The 20,482-nt window shown below is 33.9% G+C and overlaps 3 protein-coding genes across 3 annotated transcripts; 1 reads left to right on the top strand and 2 right to left on the bottom strand.

Moving 5' to 3' along the window:
• LOC147391777 (F-box/FBD/LRR-repeat protein At5g56420-like) lies at positions 1 to 8,278 on the bottom strand. Its single transcript, XM_086457517.1, has 4 exons — positions 6,615 to 8,278; positions 6,321 to 6,476; positions 3,992 to 5,546; positions 1 to 834 (listed from the first exon to the last, which is right to left on the bottom strand). Exons 1-3 carry the CDS (start codon positions 7,449 to 7,451, stop codon positions 5,247 to 5,249), a joined length of 1,293 nt encoding a protein of 430 aa, XP_086313643.1. The 5' UTR covers positions 7,452 to 8,278; the 3' UTR covers positions 1 to 834; positions 3,992 to 5,246.
• Positions 8,279 to 12,331: 4,053 nt separating this feature from the next.
• Positions 12,332 to 15,230, bottom strand: LOC147391778 (F-box/FBD/LRR-repeat protein At5g56420-like). The gene is made up of 3 exons (XM_086457516.1): positions 14,119 to 15,230; positions 12,925 to 13,104; positions 12,332 to 12,818 (listed from the first exon to the last, which is right to left on the bottom strand). The coding sequence occupies exons 1-3, from the start codon at positions 15,055 to 15,057 to the stop codon at positions 12,528 to 12,530; spliced, it is 1,410 nt and encodes a 469-aa protein (XP_086313642.1). The 5' UTR covers positions 15,058 to 15,230; the 3' UTR covers positions 12,332 to 12,527.
• Positions 15,231 to 17,592: 2,362 nt separating this feature from the next.
• Positions 17,593 to 20,482, top strand: LOC147391779 (F-box/FBD/LRR-repeat protein At5g56420-like). The gene is made up of 3 exons (XM_086417190.1): positions 17,593 to 18,582; positions 19,293 to 19,457; positions 19,978 to 20,482. The coding sequence occupies exons 1-3, from the start codon at positions 17,902 to 17,904 to the stop codon at positions 20,275 to 20,277; spliced, it is 1,146 nt and encodes a 381-aa protein (XP_086273316.1). The 5' UTR covers positions 17,593 to 17,901; the 3' UTR covers positions 20,278 to 20,482.

Consider the following 20,482-nt stretch of genomic DNA (forward strand, 5'->3'; position numbering starts at 1 on the left):
GACTTATCAATAAACTTTAGATTTCTACGTATGGGGGTGTGTGCTAAAGGGGCCATTAGAAAATCATGACTCAAATTAAAATTTTGAGGGAAGGATATTTTTTTTTTTATATTCCAAAATTTATCAAATAAATTAATAATTTCATTTAGTCTTTAATTTAGAGAATTTTACACCTAATCTAGTGTTTGAAAATAGACGATCACTATTCGTTTAAATTTAAACGATTGGACGTAACCGTCTTGCTGATGTGGCACACCCTTACCCGTTGACAACAGCTACAGAAAAATTGGGCTAAAGAGGATCTGCTCCCTGATAATTTGACTCAAAAAAACAAAGGTCGTTTGTACGTAGATGATGTGGCAAGGAGTCCGAATTTTAAGTGAGCAAGTCGTTTGAAAATTTTGAAGAAACCCTCGTCGTTACAGGACACATGGCATTTTGAATTTATTTTGCACTACATTTTCACCAAAATTTGGAATACTTCCTTCAAAATGCCACATGTAATCCCATGGAGAGGCTTCAAAGTTTTTCCTGTGTCAAGTGCGCATAACCATAGATCATTTTCTTCTGGATACACAACTAGAAAGGTTTACGGTTCTGTGCACTTACGACATAAATCGTGTATAGACCGCTTTCATTTTACCAATTCATTTTATCATTAGCCATTCATTTTCCATCTTTAAGCATTTGTAACCCAATCTTTAAGCAAGTGTGAATTTACTGTTTCCACCACGTGAGATGGTGTGAAGCTTGCGACATCGAGTACATCCATCTCGGACTAGATTTGAAACCATGGCCTCCTCGGCTACTAATAGCCATGGCTGTCAATTTGACCTGGCGTGGCCCACCATAAAAGGAAAAAAATACAAAAAAATCACTATTATAAAAAGTAGAACTATGGAAATAGTATTAATCTTCCTAACCTTGATGGTCGGGAGTAAAGATATGTAACTTTAGAATAAGCAAACCTCTCTTGGATAGAGAACAACAATAGCAATCACCAAAGAAATAAATAATAATAATAATAAAAAAATACAATATTTACGTGATTCAACAAATTGACTTACTTCCAGGCTACAAAAAGATTCCTTACTTATCTATGAAAAAAGGGGTTACAATCTCTCTTACTCCCTCATTAAATTCGAGCCACATTGCCACTCTTTCTAACCCTATTTACATTAAGTATATTCTCATACAAATGGTGTAAATACCTTTAACAAAAATATTACGCATTTGCCATTTCTATGAACCCTTACAAAAAAAAAAAACAAAACGAGACCCTCGGCAGGGTGTGCTGCCTCCTACACCCCCAGGACAGCTCAGTGGGCCCAACATCCATGCCACACCCCCAACAGAATACAAGGCACATGCACAACAATAACAATGACAACTAGAAGAAATAGGAACGCTCACCTATCATATTTATTTGATGGCTCAAATCTTTTTACGGTCATTGGACATTAGGGAAATAATGAGTTTTACACTGTGTTTGGATTGAGGGAAAGGGAAAGAAAAGAAACTCATTAAAAGAAAAGAAAAGAAAGAAACTCTAGCCCCCAAACAACAATACAAGAAAAAAAAACAACAAAGAATGGAAATAAAGAAGGAAAAAAAACACAACCAGCAGAATGCTAGGGGTCAAATGTTTTCCTAATTAAAAATAAAATCTTGAAAGCTCACTCCCTCAAAGTCCTTACTCATCTTTAACCAAAGGAAAAGTAACTTCAAAATCTCTAAAATCACTCTGTGAAATGAGTTCTCCTTGCTGTGGAATACCTTGTTGTTGTGCTCTCTCCAGAGACCCTAAGCAATGGCGGAAGGAAGGATAGTTCAAAGATACCTCTTTCTAGAAGAAAAGATATTGAAACTCTAACCCTTTAAAACCTCCAAAAGAGAAAAAGGAAAAACCTAACCCACTTGGAAACGAGATAAGAAGAACATCCAAATAACACGGGAGAAAGAACAGTAAATAAGAATGTGATTGACAGACTCCCCATCCTTTGAACAAAAATAGCAAAAATTTGGGATAATCCACCACCGACGGATCAAATTATACAAAGTGAGGATTCTACCCAAAGAGACAAGCTATAAAAAGAAAGATCTTTGAAGGGACAAGAGCGGACTAAATGACAGATGGAGAGAAAGAAACATCACACAACGGAAGCAAGCAATAATAGAAAGACTTGACTGAGAACTTCTTATCCTTAGTCTTGAACCATTCCCTTTTTTCATACTCGTTCTCTCTGAATTGGATCAGATTAAGAAGATCTAGAAGAGATGTAACTTCCATCAAATCTCAATCATTGAAATTTCTCCTAAATCTCAGATCCCAAGAATCTGTGTTCCCGTTCCGAATCAGGCATTGCCTTACCGAGTTATTCTTTTTCAAAGAGTAAGCATACAAGGATGGGAATTTAATAGACAGAGATGAATTTCCACACCAAATATCCTCCCAAAACTAACCTTGTCCCCCAACCCAACTTTGTATCTAATCCTCCTATAAAGAAACTCTTTCTCTCCACCTTGTTTGGTTTAATAATAGAAAAACTTAAGTTAGGAGAGAAAATATGGTAGAGTTTTAATTTTTAGAGCTTTTTTTAGTCACGAGCATTTCATTTCCTTCCATTTCTCTCTGATTCAGAGAGAAAAAAAGAGAGGAAAAACTTACCCATTTTTTCAGTTTCTCTCTATATTACTTTTCTTTTCTCTCCTCACTTGACAATCCAAACGATAGAAATGGAGAAAAACTCAGCAGTTTTTCTTTTCTTTTCTTTCCATTTCCCCAATCCAATATTTCAGAATTTGATTCAATCATATCCTTTGAGATTCAGAATCTCAACAATCTTGAGATAACAAAAACATTCATTTCTGATCTCTTCTCATCTAAGTGCTTGGTTAGTACTTCTGTTAATTCCAAGACACAAGTTTGTATACAACGAGAGCTTTCTTGTATGAATTGCTAATAAGTATCAACTTGAAGTGCATTGAGAATACAGTAGTTTTCTTTACGTTTGTTTACTCTCAGCCCTGTGGTTATCCAAGCACTTGTTAGATTAATTAGGACTGAAAAGTCTGCTTTCTACATTAAGGCCTTAATGGCTTCTTTAAGTGTAGAAATCACAAGAAAAGGTAACCTAAACAGAGTAATTAAATTGCTCAACAAGGAAAACTATCCATCTAGAACACCTATACACTTTGATTGCAAACCTCTTCGACTATAACATGAAAGGGAAGGCAAGTTTGCCCAAGAATTCAACAAATCCATAATTTTATAGGGCAGTATTGGGGCAGCTTGATTATTCCAGTAGAACGGTCGATCAAGCTCCTCGTTAAGAGAGATAATATTCTAATACATGAAGAGGCTTTGGGTAGAAATTACAGGTTCTTGTTAAATTCTGCCAGATCCTTCTCTCTGTCCCTTGATAGTGTCTCACTTGCGTTGATATTAATGATCGAAGACAGTGGTAATCTTAAGTAAAAAATCCAAGAAACTTGTTCATTCTCCACCCTTTAAGACATAGAATCTCAATAGATTTGAGGTGATAAAACATGCATTAGGACAATAATTGTAAATATCCAAATCTATTGCCGATACAAAGTAGCAGTAAAAAAATTGAATCCATTTTTCATGATATTATGCATGGATCAGATATGTCATGGCCAATTCCTCGAAAAAATTGTGGATGATTCTTCCACAACGGAATTACTCCCTGATCCGCTTTCTCGTTTGTTGAGATATACCCTGCCTAATAATTAGAACAATACTCGTTCTTGTCTTCCTATAATAGTAAAGATAATATAATGAAAAGTCACTTTTGTAATTAAAAAAAATTAATTAACGAATTAAAGCAGATTTGCATCAACAATACTCACCAACCTCTCATTGTAACAATAAAGATAATAAACAAAAGCTACTAATTATTTAAATTTAAATATAAAAAAAAAAAAATCGTTTTAAGAAACTAAACTAGTTTCAAAGGATTTGACTCACCTGATAAAAGATGGCTCGGAACGATCAACTTGGTCTCCGTGGGTAGCAAGATGAGATGGGGCACTAGGTTTCAAAATCATCCTCAATATTCTCCATCTGACACATGAATTACTCCCATGTAACAGCAACCAAATTTAAATCCAAACAACAAGGATTCCAAATTCCCTCTTCATTGCTGGCTATGGATTAATTTATCAGGATAAGAAGTCCCCCAACATGATATTAGAGGAAAACAGGACATTGGAAACAAGAAAAAGAAACCATGGCAAGGGAATGAGTTAACATAGACAATTTATTAAGTAATTTAGATATTTCCCACTGGGTTTGGTGCCTGTTGAGATACCACAAATTTTTACATATCTTCTCGAGTGTGGTCTTATGTAAGAGACTAATAAAATGACCACAAATCAAGGCAATTTTGGGTGCCTGAGGTCCATGAAAAAGGTGGGTCGATGCTTCAGAGAGTTGATGTGCTCCAAAAAATTTGTTACTAGTAATTTTTGCGATGATATAAACTTCTTTGTCAGAGTAAAACATCCTCACTCATTTGGAGATCCCAAGTTTAAATCCAATCAAAAATAGAATACAAGGAGATACGTTGGGAAAGATTGTAATTGTTGGAAACACTGTTTTGCATTACTGACCTGTAAAGTTTACAAATTATGAAACACAAATGTCACATATATAGAAAGAGGCCTGCATACATTCTAAAATTATTAATTTACTAACAAAAGAATCTGTAATAAAAGTTTGCAATTGAAAGACTTTTCAAATACAAGGGAAGCATATGTAGTTGGGATGCAATTAATTCCTCAAACTTGAAATGTTCATTCAGCAATTAATTCCTTCATTCGTTGAGAAGGTCTATTGCCCAAATCTTTAGTAGATGAATAACATACAACAATATTTTTATTGTTTCCTCTCTTACATTGTTAAAAACCTCCATGACATCCTAGCACTCTTGCTATGACAGAATATTCCATAGTAATGGTATGGCAGAAAATTGAAAGATCACATTTCATGAGATTAGGTATCACAACATATGAAGATGGAAATTAAGATTAAAATGTGTAACTCCATTTCCACGAGACCAACAACTACATTCTTTAAGGAGGGAAAAATCTTTAGACATGAGCTCAAAAAATACAAACATTTCCCAACTGTACAACTCCATTTCCATGAAATCAAGGAATCCATATTTTGATAATAGAGTTTTAGGCTAGCTGGAGTAAGACTCTTCCGATCAAATGTCCAACTAAGATCCACTCTTCAATAGAAATAATATTAAGACACTTGAAGAGGCTCTAGGAAGCCGTTGTAGTGTCCTACTAAATTTTGCCAGCTCCTTCTCTTTATCACTTGAAAGTGTCTTAATAGTGGTGATAATGATGTTCTCTAAGGCCACTGCTTTCTCAAGTAGAAATTCAAGAAACTTGAGTTCATTCTTGCACACATCAAGATTTTGGATCTCAACAAATTTGAGGTGATTAAACATGCAATGGAACGATAATTGGGCTCCCCAATCTTCTTCATTGTTTTCTGTGTTATGTGTCGTCTAAGAACCCAAAAAAATGATCAACAAATCAATACAACTTTCTAGGTTTCTAAAATGTATAAGAAAAAAATTGCAGTACCAGACATGGTTTGTTGAAAAATGCTAAACTGAACTTCCTACAATACTGCGTACAACACTTGGCTGACGTGGTGGTGTGTAAAACATAGATACTTTTCCTCGAGGTAGAGTGAAACGCATCTATGGTTATGTGCACACCACCACATCAGTGCAGTGTCGTAGGATGTCAGTATAGAACGGCTTATGGTTATTATCTCAACCAAATAAGAGTTGTTTCCAAAACAAGGTGAGTTAATGCAGTTTGTTTAAGGGTAAATTACTATTTTGTGAGCTGAATATGATGAAATTCCAATTCTGGTTCACTGTACATTTTAATTCCCAAAACATGATGCATGAGATCACAAGTTTTTCAAAGTGACAATCTTGCAGCTATAAAGTAATGAGATTGCTGATTTTATTTTTCTTTTCAAAATGACAATCTCGCTGGTTTATATAGTGACGAGCTCGTTAAAAAGTAGCAAACCTAGAAGATTGTCACTTCTCAAATAAATATCAGTGATCTCGCTACTTTATATCAGCGAGATCGTCAATTCAAAAAACCTGGGAACTCGCTCTTCATGTTTTGGGAATTAAAATGAACATCGAGCCAGAATGGAAATTTTGTCTAATGCTGATCATTCTCTTTAACCAATAAACTAATGGTTAGAATATATGAGAAATAAAAATTACCATTACAGTGTTTGGGTAGGGAAGTACCTTTTTTAATTTCAAGACAAGAGTTTCTATGTAAGGAGATCTCTCAAGTAAGTTCACTATCACCCGAAAACAAGAACCATTATACAATGCAGTCAGCTTCAAATACCTTAGATTATGAACTGAAACTGATAGTCGTTTCAACATAAGTCCGAATTTCTGTGCCCATAAATAAGAGTGAAAAATGGAAAATAAATTCTGACAATTACGAAGCAAATGCATAGTAATGGTTAGCAACAAGTCCTATATCTAAATTGATATATGCCATTTTCCCAAAAAGGAGAAAATAAAACGAACCTGAAGCCACCAACCAGATAATATTAGAGTCTCTACCGTAACAAGACAGAAAAGGTTGCCCACAGAAAATAAATCAACCATTGGACCGGTGAGCTGGAGTGATGTGAGATTTGGGGAACATATCTTGATCTTCCCAGAATAACAAGAAGTTTCCAAAACCAACTTCTGAAGTTGAAGTGCTGATATATCGAGAAGTTTGAGATTTCCATGATGGCAGCTTTTCATGATCAAAATTTCCAAATTTGGGCAGCTCAAGAGGAGCTCGCCACTAGGATTTCCGTCGGGAAGTTGAACCCATACGAGTTCCAGTGTCTTGAGGTGAGAAGCTGAACATATCGAATTGGGCAGTCTGATTGGAGTCATCAGCGTGCAGGATTGCAACCTAAATACCCTTATGACTGAAGTAAAGAGAAATTGAGGCAACAAAAGGGTTTGTTCAGTTGGGATATCAAGATGAAGTTCTTGAACTTGTCGCCTTACTAAAACAGTGATCCATGTACCAATTCTATCTGCATTGCAGTAATTGCCACTTGAGAGATTAAATTTGTGTATGTTGGAGTTGTCCCGAAGAAACAGAACCTTGTCTACAAAATCCATGAATCCATCTTTATTATAAACTATCTCTTGATTTTGTTTCTTTGTATTAAGTTTATTCCACAAAAGATGATCAAAGTTGAGACAGGGAACAGATATCCATTTATATCTCCATCTTCTTGAAAGAAGGCTTGTGTGAACTACCTCTTTCATATCGATGAATGAGAGTATGTGATGGAGAATAGGGTCAGGTAAATCACTGATTCTGTCTTCATGACCACCCATACTTGAGCTTCCTTCCATGCTTGTTGCTTTTCTCTTTTCAATCACCCTTCCAATTCCAATTTAAACAACAGAACCCTTTGTAAACACTTGCTATAAATCTTATAAACTCAAGAGACTTCGCACTTCTCACTTCTCTGTCTTGTAAACTTGTTACACAGAGGGTTTCAAGTTTCAACTCTAACCCTAGAAGGATTTCATTCAAAAAACCAAAGCACCCCTTATAATAAAGTAACTAAACTACCCTTACAAAAACAAAAAAGAGTCAGAGTAATGATGGGATGACACAGCAGTTGTACTGTGATTCTCACAATTCTGATGTGGTTCACTTAAAGAGTAAGCAGTCATGTCATCTTTTATTATTAAAAGTAAATAAAAACTTGATGAAGAAATTAAAAAAATAAAAACTTAATCAAGAAGCTAACATCTTTTTCTCTTCTCTCTTTATTATTAAGAGAAGAAACTTGGTGATGAAACTAAAAAAAGTAGAAACTTGAATTAATCTTTACTATGCTTTAATGAAGAATGAGGTTCATTATTCGCGATGAATGCTTCAAACTTCAATAGAGCTTGCGAGATTTAAAGAGAGGACAAGACAAAAAAGAGAGAGAGAGAGAATGGACCTTTTGTTCAACTAATGGAATTTTCAATGGTAAAATCCAAAAGGTCAAAAGAAAAGACAAATAAATACTTGATGAACCATAAAACCTTGAGTATTTGGACTTGTTAACTTCAATCTAAAAAACAAAAAAAATAGAGGAGATGACTTCATCTAAGAAACAAGAAGAGAAAAGGAGAAGATGTTAACTTCTTCACCAAGTTTATGTTTTTTTAACTTCTTCACCAAGTTTTTATTTATTTTTAAATAATAAATGATGATGTGGCTGCTGACTCATTAAGTGGATGACATTAGGGGTGCAATTTGGTTCGGTTCGATTCGATTTGAGGTCAAAGTGGAATTGAACCAACATAGGTTGGTTCCACTAAATAAGAACCAAAACCGAACTAATTTCCATTGGAAGCAAATCGAATTAAAGTCGGTTCGGTTCAACGGATTGCAAATATTTTATAAATTATAAGTAATATTTTTTAATGAAAAGATAAACATAAATTTTCATATAATAAAGTACAAATCTATCCATAAAAAGTCATTAGTTTAGCCATAAAAGATCACTAATTTATGTACTAACTCTTAAAATAATTCATAGTAATTATTATATACATATGTATTTATTTATTACACAGGGGTTTGATTCAGTTCTATACAAGTTTGATCCGAGAACCAAACCAAATTGATCGGTTCTCCATTTTCATAACTTGGAACTGAACCACAACTTGTTCCAAACTGAACCAAACCACCCCAAAGCTATCAGTTTGGTTTGATTCTCGATTTAAACCGGATCAAGTTGTACCCCTAAATGACGTGGATATTAAGCCATGTTACAATTGTGAGAATCACAGTAGAACTACTGTTTCAACCCCAGCATTACTCAAAGAGTCATGATAATCTGACTACCCCATGAGGCCTACTCAATGGACTACTTGATGTGACAAGTCCAAGATTCATAGATATGTGCTCTTCGAGATACACTTTTTTATGGGAAAATGCAGCCATGTATCTCAAGGAGCAAAGATCTACGATTCCAAAATTTTCACATTAGGGTAGTCGATTGAGTTTGCCACATGGAATAGTCAAATGATCATGATTCAAATAAAAAAGAAGTGACAACTATTAACACTGGACATTGGGGAGATGTTACCTAAGAGTCCTTGTAATCTGACTCACTTTGTTTGTTCTCTCTCTTCACAAAACTATAAATATATGTCCTACTATATCCCGAAGCAAAGGATGTACGGGTATGTGAAGGGAGAGTAAAGAAAAGTGATTTCGATTATCACCACTCATAACTTATTGTTTTGTATATATTCCCTTGGCACTGAATAGTTGAAACAATTTTATTGAATTTTATTGAACTTGGTGCAAAAAACACTATCACATCAGCGCAATGTTGAACACAATGTCCAACACAAGCAATGTATCATGGCTAATTCCTAGTCAAACTGAGATTTGAAGCCATGGAAGAAGGTAATGGATCCAAAATATTTAGTGAATTAGTACATCAAGCTCTCATCTTAGTGGAAATAGTAAATTCACACTCGCTTAATACTTCTTGTGGAGTCACTAAGTCGGAATACGGGTTTAAAATTATAAGGGAAAACTTCGGAAAAGAGAGAAAAATCAAGAAAAAAATTATAATAAAACAAAGAAAAAATGAAACTTCTACACACATAATTATACATTTTATGATAAAAATAAATGTAACCATCAATGTATTTTTTGAGCAAAATGACACTATTGAAAAAAATATATATAAAAATCATAACATCAAGACATTATTATAAAATGCATATTAGATAACATTTTATGGCTAAATCACAAACAACCATAAGGTCATAAAAATTAATCATAGGCCTACCCAAAAAATAGGTTCTTATTATTATGTTTAAAAAAAAAATGTGTTTAAAACATAGAAAACACGGGTTTAAAACATAAAAAGGTGTCTTTTTAAAAAAGTCAAGTTTTTTTCATTGTTGCACTAACCATTCAAATTCACCATTTTCGACCAAAAAATTTGGATTTCTGGCATCCCGATTGAGTTTCAGAGATTTCAATCTGATGGAAAGGATTTGAAAAGGGAGAAGAAATCATTTTCAAGAGTTTTTTCAAACATTTTAAATATGTATGTAAAAAGAACTTGGGTTTTTCAATTATTTTGCTTCATTTTTGAATGAAAATCGATTAAGGATGGTTATTTTTTGTTTGAAGATGAATGGGTTCAAAGTCCGATTGTCAAAAGAGTTTTTTGAGATTGCAGATAAGGGATTTTTGGATTTGAGGAAAAAAAAAACAAGTTTCGAATCCGAATCGAATATTATCATATTCGAATTCGAAATTTGCTATTGAATATCCAATGGATTCGAATTCAAATTTGAATATTAGTGATTTTTTTCGTATTCGAATATGGATATCTATATTCGATCGGATAAATATCCATTGACAACCTTACATAATTCTCAATCGTTCAATCGAAATCTTTTTTAAACATATCAATGAATTACATTCTCAACATATGCTTCAGATCTTATTATTAATTTTTAAATTATTTTTTAGATTAAGACAAAATAATATGTATCTGAATAAAATATGAATGGTTCACAATCCAACCACCGTATTTCATCGTTGTCAAATTTCTTTTATAAATGTGAATAGAGGCAAATATTTTTAAAGCCTACTTGGGAAATTACAAATCATTTAAGTACAAGTAGTTTGCAATGCAAATGTTTTGCAAAGAATGGTATCTAGTTGGGAATCTCTTGCAAAATTATTTCATTTTCTTCATTAATTTTATAATGAAATTTTTTGTAATGATTACTTATTAAAATAAATTTGAACTTATTCAACCTCATCAAATAAAACATTCTAGTTGGGAATCTCTTGCAAAATTATTTCATTTTCTTCATTAATTTTATAATGAAATTTTTTGTAATGATTACTTATTAAAATAAATTTGAACTTATTCAACCTCATCAAATAAAACATTCGAATTATAAAAATACCCCGAAAGCTTACAACATGTATATGAATTTACGAAAATACCTGTCATAATATGTATAATTTTCTAGGTGGTTCAATATTGGATCGGAACGAACCCATTGACACTTCTATTGGCTTCGAAAGTGTAGGATTAAAACTTAAGAAGAAAAAAAATAATAAAACAGCACCTGGCCTATGGCAGTCATCAAGCACATTAGGCGAAGCCTACAAGTTATAAAATAAGGGAAAATTACTTAATGGTCCTTGACGGGAGCTTTTCTTTCTAGGTAGTCTTTAAGTTTTAGGGCTTTTCTTCATTGTTCATTTAGTAAAATTTTATCTTCTTAATGGTCCCTCAACCTTATCTTAGGTTATAATATTTTTGAAATTAGCATGAATGACGAATAAAAATGATATACTTTTCATTTTGAATTTATATATATATATTTATTTATTTATTTAAACAATTTATAACAAAAATTGAAGCTAGGGTTTTTCAATCATTTTATTTCGTTTTTGGATGAAAATCGATCAAAGATGGTTATTTTGGTTTGAAAACATCTATACAAGTTGTTATGTCAAGTTTTAAGTCGATTTTTCCATGTATATTACTTGGAAAAACTTGAAAAAATGAAAACGAGTGGATTTTACAATATCGAGTTCAACAATTTTTATTTTTGAGTTCAATATTTTTATTGTCAAATTTGACATTTTTTTTAAATTGTTGAACTCAACAATACAAAATGGTGAGCTCAACAATAAATAAAAATCAGTGAGCTCGACAATAAAACTATTGAACTCAAAAATAAAAATTGTTGACCTTGACGTTGTAGAGTTCATTCTCACACTCTTCAAAACCCTGAATCTCAACACATTTAAGGTGATAAAACATGCATTATGGCAATAATTTTGCTCCCCAATCTCATGCACAGTACCTAGAACATTGATTGATAAATTATGCTATTTGTCAGGTATCGAAATTGCACTACAAGTAAATTAAAGAATGCAGTCATAGACATGACAATTACCTCATTCTAGAATGGGTGTCTCATCTCCCAAATCATGTTTTATTGGACTATAATTAAGAAAGGCCATTTTGGGTAACTAGGTTGACAAATTCGATGGTTCATGGAATCAATGTGCTCCAAAATTTGTGCTACTAGGCATTTTTGGGACTTGGCATAAAATTATTTTGGTCAAGAGTAAAAGACACTCAGCCCTCCTTTGGAGATCCAAGTTCTAATCCAATTGAAAGAATAAAATGCATGGAGAACAAGTATCACAAGATATAAAAATGGAGGTCAAGTTTAAAATGTTGTCCCATGAAAAAGTTCACTAAAAGAAAAATCAAAAACAGGGGAAAAGGTTTTGATATGAGCTCAAAAAGTACAACAATTTACCAACTTTATTATTCATGCTAATGATATCAAGGAAACCACATCTATATGGAGTTTTAGACTAAGAGAGGTAGGAACTGCCAATCAAGTTACCCTACTTACTAATCAAAAAAAAAAAGTTACCCTCTTAAAGAGAAAGAATATTTTGACACGTGAAGACGCTTTGGGTAGCAATTGTAGCTTCTTACTAAAGTCCGCCAAATCCTTGCTATCCCTTGATGCCTCAATTGTGGTGATAGTAACGTTCTCTAAGACCACTGCATTCTTTAGTAAAAATTCAAGAAACTTGAATTCATTCTCACACCCTTCTAGATTCTGGATCTCAACAGATTTGAGGTGATAAAACATGCAATGGAACGATAATTGAGATCCCCAATCCACTGCCTTGTATGTTTTCTAATAATAACCAGAACAATGATAGATAAATATATATATTTTTTGCAGATATTCTAAATTGTATTATAAATGAATTAAAGAATGTAGTCACAGAAAATATGATTACCTTGTCATAATCAAAACTCTCTAATTTCATAAATAGAGTTTCTATGTAAGGAGAGTTCTCTAGTAAATTGGCTATTGCTCGCATCGAAGAACTATTACGCCACCTTGTCAGCTTCAAATGCCTCAGATTGTTAAAAGGATTGGGCAACCGTTCTAATTCATCGGGGGATTCTGATGAAGTCTTTGCACATGAAAATGAGAAAACAATTTAGACAAACATACTTATGAAACAAATAATAAAAATCAACAATTTTGTTGAAAAAGAAAGAGAAAATGTACTGCAATGCTTAACAATAGGACTTGTAGGTTGTCTCTATTGTTCAAATGTCACAACCCAAGAACCAGAAGGAAAGCAAATGTTAACCACTGAATCAAAAGCCAAAAAAATAAAAAGGAAATGCCTAAAATTATGTGGCCAAAACATGTAAATAAGTCCATACGTTGGCAGACATTGCAACGTCAGGAGGATTGGATTATTGACCAACCCCCTCACTCCCCCAAGAAGTTGTGTGTCTCAGTGAAAAATCCAGATAAAGTAGGCCCATTAGGTAAATGAGAATACAAGAAGACACACACACGCAGGCACACCCACCACACAAGCACACACACACATGCTCGCACACACACACACAGCAGAAAATGGTATAACATATGGTGCATCACCCTTACTGCTCCCTGCATGTGCAGATTGAAAGGGTAGGGAGTAGTAAGTTTCTTAGGTTGGTCTTGATGTTAGGAACAAACGTGTTTGCAATTGAGTTTCACACCATCACAACGCCAAAGGGTTGGCCTAGTGGCAAGCCGAGCCTTGATAAACTCCTCAGGACGGGTAGGTCAAGTGTTTGAAACCCCAAGAAGTAATAAATTCCTTGGGGCCACACTCCAGGGTCCGGTTGACCCTCGACTCAACCAGTTGCACATAGGACTTTCCAGGGGGACAATGCCAGTGACCATGGGATTAATCTCACCCGAGGGGTGAGGACTACCCATTATAAGACAAAAAAAATAAGTTTCACACCATCACAGTTAATATGTGTTTGGGACGACCATGATTTTAGGGAGGGTGTACAAGGTGTGGATTACACATCCGATTCAGGCAGGTAGTTCATCATTTTTCTTTTTAAACAGAGACCAATGTTTACATCATGGGAATTTGAGGGAATGAGTCATCAATAGGAGAAGAAAAAGGTACCACCTGAGGACACCAACGAGATAGTGTCAGAGTTTCTACATTGTAAAGCTCTTTAAGGACTTTGATCAGATATTGAGCATCCATTTCTCGACTCATGCATGAACTAATGTTTGCACTAACCAGAGAGGAAAGGCTCTCCAGAGAATGGTCTGTGTAAGTATAGTTCTCGCAATGGAATGACGTGAGATTTGGGCTACAAATCCTAATCTTACACCGATCCCAATAATTATCTTCCAAAACCAAGTACTTAAGCCGAAAAGCCAATATATTGAGAACTTTCAAATGATCAATGTCGCAATTTTTTATGATCAAAATTTCCAAAATTGGGCAACTAAAAAAGAGCTCTCTATTGGAATCTCCCTTCGGAAGTTTAACTGATACTAGTTCCAAATTCTTGAGATGGGCAGCTGAACTCATCGAATTCGGAAGTTGGATTGGGACTGTAATGCTCTTTTCATCTGATTGCAACTTAAATACCCTAACAATTGCTGTAGTGAAGAGAGAATCGGGCAATTGAAGGTGTTGTTGTTGTCCATCACAATCAGAGATTTCAAGATGGAGTTCCTGAACATGTTGTCTTACTGCAGCAGTGATCCATGCTTCAATTCTACTTGAATTGCAAGAAGATAAACAAAATCTCTCTATATTATAAGAGTTGTCGCGATGAATCAGAACCTTGTCCACAAAATCCAAAAATCTATCTTTATGGAAAACAAAACATTGATTTTGTTTCTTCATATTAACTTTCCACAAACGATGATCGAATTTTAGATTGGAAACAGAAATCCATAAATACCTCCATTTTTTGGAAAGAAGGGAAGTATGAACTACTTCTTTCATGTCAAGTAAAGAGAGGATGTGATGGATAATCGGTTCTGGTAAATCACTCATTCTATCTTCATCAATATCACTATTCTTCTTCTTCAATGAGTTTGTCTCCATGATTTGGTTTTTCTTCGACCCTCCCTCACTGCTCTTCAACAATCAACCTCATCACTTCGCTCATAGTCAACTCTGCTCATCACAAATCCCCAAACCTTGTTTTCAATTCCGGACCGACTAGTTGCACGTCACCTATTATGGATTGCACTCCGTCGCTTAACAAAAAGCCACTTTGCACTCCACTGGTGTCATTATAGACTTAAAAAAGAAACAGAATGATGTTGGAATGACTTCAAGATTATACCTCACATCGCACATCATAACGGGAAAGTGCATAGCATCATTAGGATGTGCAATATGAGGTACAATCTTGAGGTCACTGCAACACAACATGTTGCAATTAAGGATCAACTAAGTTGCATGTCACCTAATACGAATTGCATTCCATCATTTAACAAAAAGCAACTTTGTATTCCACTAATATGATTGTACTTAAAAGAGAAAAAATAAAAACATCATTGTGCTTCTTTTTCATTTTCTTTTTCTTCTTCTTGGAAGTCGAAGAGGAATCACCGCACCAAAGCTCCATAAGCTTATCCTTTCATAAGCTTTTCTTGGTCTGTGTGCTCTTCATGATGCATGTGTTCTTCATGATCATGTGTAAAGTAAATTATTTGAAGGTACTCTTGCCATAGATTTGGCCATTTGGTGTAAATTTTGCACGAACTCTTAGTAATGATAGGTTCTTTATCTTAGTTAGAAGGTGGCATGTTGAGACGCATGTATGTCAAAAGGGTTTATTTGTAATTTAAATTATAAATTAAAAGATTTTTGAAGATTATAAAGTAAGCAGGATTTTTTTTTTTAATTTTAAAAATTAATCAACGTGATTATAAGGTTGTGCGATTGACATTTTCACTATTTTGACAAAAAAAAATGACCTTGATAATAATAATAGGTTTAAACTTGAAAGTGGAGGCATTTTTTGGTCATTCATATTTTGGTGTTGAACCAACTCTACTCCTCTCATTATAATAGCAAAGATATTGATGTAAATTTCTTTAATGAGGTCCAACAAATAGAGATGGGACTTTATTTTTTTAGGTTGGAGTGCGACAGGTGATAGGTAATGTGCAACTAGTCTATCAAAGAGGTTTGGGAATTGTGAGGGTGTATCTCGTTAATTAAGTCAAAGCCCATATTGAATTGGAACCCATGAAATGCCAGCAAGGGCCCTACCCATTTTCAAATACTACAGATTTATTATGGCCCACAACGAACAAAAGTCCAGTTTTGTCCGCCCCTTTTTGTTTTTATGTATGATCCCAAATGAAAATAAAACTGAAAAATTAAGAGAATCATTGCTTCAAATCTTATTGATTTGTCACATGTTACCCAAACAATCTTTCAATTCTCACTGATCAAGCTCATCTTGGTTGAGAGAGATTTATTTATATATTTTAGGCCCAATGATTAAGCCCGTGATGAAGTTGATAATAGTGGGCTCGTTTATTGCCAAGTTTTTTAATTAAATTCTAGTAGGTTTCAGTTAGTCTAAATGAATAACTGCCCATCCAAGTCTATTCGAGTGAATCATTTGTTCCTCTTACTCCCTACATAACTAGGTACAGGCATGGATCTACAGTTGGAGCAATAGGGTACTTGTCTTTCACAAGAATTTTCAAATTTATAAGGATTTATGAGTTATTGCGACAGATAACAGTGATGGATAAAAAAATAAAAACTCTACATTTTGATTTACCTGTTGAAATGATAAAAGAGCCCCATGATTTAAGGGTAAATTTTCAAATAATTAAAAAAAAATTCGGTATTTTCGAAATGTGGCTAATGTTGACACTTTGATAACATTTTGTCAACACATATAACACTTTCAGTATTTTTGAAAACTTCGGTAACTATTTGAAAATTTACCCTTGATTTAAAAATGAAATTTATAAAAACATAATTGATCTTAGAACAGATTTACAAACTAAATGGTGACAAGGACTCACCAATGAACAAATTGATGATATTTATACACTAAAATAAAATGGGAGGAAAAGAAAGCAATTACATTACAAGCATAAAACTGAGTATAAAATAAATAATTGTAAATAAGGTATCAGGCATCCCAATTTTGAAGCCAAACATCTTTTGTGTTTTTAACAAGACACGAATGCCTTTCAGATAATGCGGTAGCCTCACGATGCCTTTCAAAATGTGTGCAACTTATGTCCAAATTTCGTTTTTGGTGCACTATTCATTTTAATCTGCAAAACATGCATTTTGAGTAAATTCATCACTTTTATAATCAATGAATTAGCTTGGTACGTCTAGGAATTCATAGATATTAAAAGTGACAAACTCATGAGTTCGTTGGTTATAAAAGTGTTTTGAGAATTACAATAAACAATGTAACGAACTCTCTTGGAATTTGGAGACCCACCCAATTCTTAAAACCACAGGAATTAGTGTGCTTTTAGTAAAGTTGGTGTGGCAATATAATATCTCAAAATTTAAATAGCTAGACTCGTCCAAACAACAACAAATTTACGCTTCTACAGCCTTGTTAATTTCCGTAGGCATAAATCTCGGAGTCGTTCTTCATCTTTTGATATTCCTTTTATATAACATTTTTATTATATTGAAATAGGGTTTTATTGTTCTCAAGAAGTCAGATGGATGCAGACAGAATCAATGGATTACCTGAACCCATTCTCCATGACATCCTCTCTTTCCTTGACATGAAAGAAGTAGTTCATACATCCCTTCTATCCAAAAGTTGGAGGTATTTATGGCTCTCTTCCAAATCTAAACTTCGATCATCGTTTGTGGGAAAATAATAAGAATACTACAACAGAAAGAAATCAAGATCGGAACGAGGCAACTTATAAAGATGGATTTATGGATTTTGTGGATAATATTTTGCTTTCTCGTGACAACTCTATCAATATAAACAGATTTTGTTTATTTTCTAATTTTTATTTCAATTCAGATAGAATGGAAACATGGATTAATGTTGTACTACAACAACATGTTCAAGAGCTCTATATACAAGTATCTGATTGCGCTGAACAACCCTTTGAATTGCCTAATAATCACTTTCGTTTGCCCATGAGGATATTTAATTCGAACTTAAATCAAAGGCGCTTACTAGTCCAAGTCCAACTGCCCAAATCGATATGTTCAGCTGCCCATCTCAAGACTTTGAAACTAGTATCAGTTACACTTCCTAGTGGCGATTCCGATGGAGAGCTCATCTTGAGTTGCCCGATTTTGGAAAATTTGATCATCAAGAATTGCGATCATGGACATCTTAAAGTACTCAATATATCAGCTTTGCAACTTAAGAACTTAGTTGTGAAAAATAGTTATGGGATTTATGTTTGTTCTTGTATGATGAGGATATGCACCCCAAATCTCACATCATTTAAGTTGAAAGGTTTAATGTTTAAGGATTTTTATTTGGAGAATCTTTCCTCTCTTGTTAATGCAAACATTGAAGTGGTTCCGGATTGTTTCGTTAAATTTGTTAGGGAGCTTCATAATGCAAAAACTCTAACACTATCTGGTTGGTGCATTCAGGTATGCTTTTCTTTCTCCTTTTTGGTAAAGAACAATTAGTTACTAACTAAGCTGCTTTCTACATTTCACACAGCAAATTGTATTTAATCTCCAACCAAATAGTTAGGTTGCTATAGGAGTCGGACACCGTTATGGATCATGACTCTTTGGGAAAATAACACATTTATTTAGATATAGAGAATGTTAATGTCCAAAACCTCATGTGGGCGTTAGCATTCTCTTTAACACTTTTTTTTTTCTCCAGTACTACCCCTACCCATTTTTTATTTTTTTTCAATAATACTCTACTCATTTTATCTTTTAGTGAAAAAGACAAGGATATATTAATCTTTTTACATAATAAATGCTAGTCTCTCACTTAATAAATGCTAAGGGCATTTAATTTTTACAATTAAATGTCTTGTTGCAATCAATGATTTGGCAGTCAATGCAAGCAAGCGTCTATTGTGTAAAAGACCATCATACCCCTATTTTTTTACTGAAAGACAAAATGAATATGAGTATTATTGAAAAAAAAAGTGTTGGAGAATGTTAACGCTAACGTCGCCATAAGGTCTTAGACGTTAGCATTCCCCTGTCTAAGTCTTATTTCTAACCACTACAATGCATCTCTTCTTTTAAGTTGACTCTTGATTATATCTTATTTGCTTTGTAAATACAATTGTCTAAATTGATTTTCCATTTTTTTTCTCCTTTTTTTATGGGCACAGACTTTCTCAAAATCCTCATGCTTGCTGAAATGGCTGCCAATTCCATTTCAGAATCTAAAGTATTTGAAGGTGACGAGATTACGTAGAAGTTCTCTTAATCGAGCAATAGTGAACTTACTGGAGAGCTGTCCTTGTATAGAGACTCTTGTCTTGCAATTAGCTAAGGTACTGACCAAACACTTTAGTAATTTATTATCATCATTTATCTAGATCATTAGTTTTTTGCTTAAATAGCTCGAATTAGCTCATCTGATTTTGGAGATAACTCTTCTTACTGGGATAGACAATTACCATATCTTTTACTATATTCTTTATATTATTTGTAATACTGTAGAAGCCCATGGGGCCTAACTTATCCTCACAAAATCGGCTTTTAAGTTGAGGATTGCCCCAGGTTTATATATAGCCAAGGTCTTGATACCTAGGCTATGTGGGACTGTTGCTCACAATCCCCCTCACATGTAACGTGTCTCCTACATCCATGTGATTATTCACTCTGATACCATGTAGAATCCCATGTGTTTAACTCATCCTCAAAAAACCAGCTTGTAAGGTGGGGATTACCCCAGATTTATATAGAGCCCAAGGTCTTGATACCTAGGTTATGTGGGACTATCGCTCACAAATGCCATATAGAAATCTGGAAAGTAGTATTGATTTATGTCATTGTTCTGGTTCTTAGCAGATATTTGACTTTAAAAATGAGAGAGGAGATTGGCTAGGAGAATTATCATCCCATTGTATATTTAATCACCTCAAATCTGTTGAGATCAAGAATCTTGAAGGGTGTGAGAATGAACTCAAGTTTCTTGAATATTTATTTAAGAATGCAGTGGTCTTAGAGAACATTACCATCACCACAAAAGAAACATCATCAAGGGATGAAGAGAAGGAGTGGGCGGAATTTAGTGAGAAGCTACAATTGCTACCCAAAGCTTCATCAAGTCTCACGATATTGTTTTCTTTGAGGACGATAAACATTTGATTGGAAGAGTCTTATCGGTAAATGGTTCTACTTTTTAACCTTTTTTCAACCAAAAAAAAATCCCCTCAAAGAACATAGAATTTGCCCTTGTGGACTCTCATTTGGCAAATATCATAGGAAAACATTTTAATCTTAACCTCTTTTATATTTATATCTTGTGATACCTTTTCTCCATGTAAGTTATTTTTCAATTTTCCAACTGTGC

This window comes from Akebia trifoliata, chromosome 11 (assembly GCF_017979445.1).
Source record: "Akebia trifoliata isolate Shusen 1 chromosome 11, ASM1797944v1, whole genome shotgun sequence".
NCBI lineage: Eukaryota > Viridiplantae > Streptophyta > Magnoliopsida > Ranunculales > Lardizabalaceae > Akebia > Akebia trifoliata.

Coding starts and splice junctions, on each gene's coding strand:
- LOC147391777 (XM_086457517.1), bottom strand. CDS start 7,451: ATGGAAGGAAGCTCAAGTATGGGTGGTCATGAAGACAGAATCAGTGAT. Junction 6,477..6,614: donor TATCTGGTTGGTGGCTTCAG/GTTCGTTTTATT, acceptor TTATGGGCACAG/AAATTCGGACTTATGTTGAA. Junction 5,547..6,320: donor TTGTCTTGAAATTAAAAAAG/GTACTTCCCTAC, acceptor TTGGGTTCTTAG/ACGACACATAACACAGAAAA.
- LOC147391778 (XM_086457516.1), bottom strand. CDS start 15,057: ATGGAGACAAACTCATTGAAGAAGAAGAATAGTGATATTGATGAAGAT. Junction 13,105..14,118: donor TATCTCGTTGGTGTCCTCAG/GTGGTACCTTTT, acceptor TCATGTGCAAAG/ACTTCATCAGAATCCCCCGA. Junction 12,819..12,924: donor AGAGTTTTGATTATGACAAG/GTAATCATATTT, acceptor GGTTATTATTAG/AAAACATACAAGGCAGTGGA.
- LOC147391779 (XM_086417190.1), top strand. CDS start 17,902: ATGGATTTTGTGGATAATATTTTGCTTTCTCGTGACAACTCTATCAAT. Junction 18,583..19,292: donor TATCTGGTTGGTGCATTCAG/GTATGCTTTTCT, acceptor TTATGGGCACAG/ACTTTCTCAAAATCCTCATG. Junction 19,458..19,977: donor TTGTCTTGCAATTAGCTAAG/GTACTGACCAAA, acceptor GGTTCTTAGCAG/ATATTTGACTTTAAAAATGA.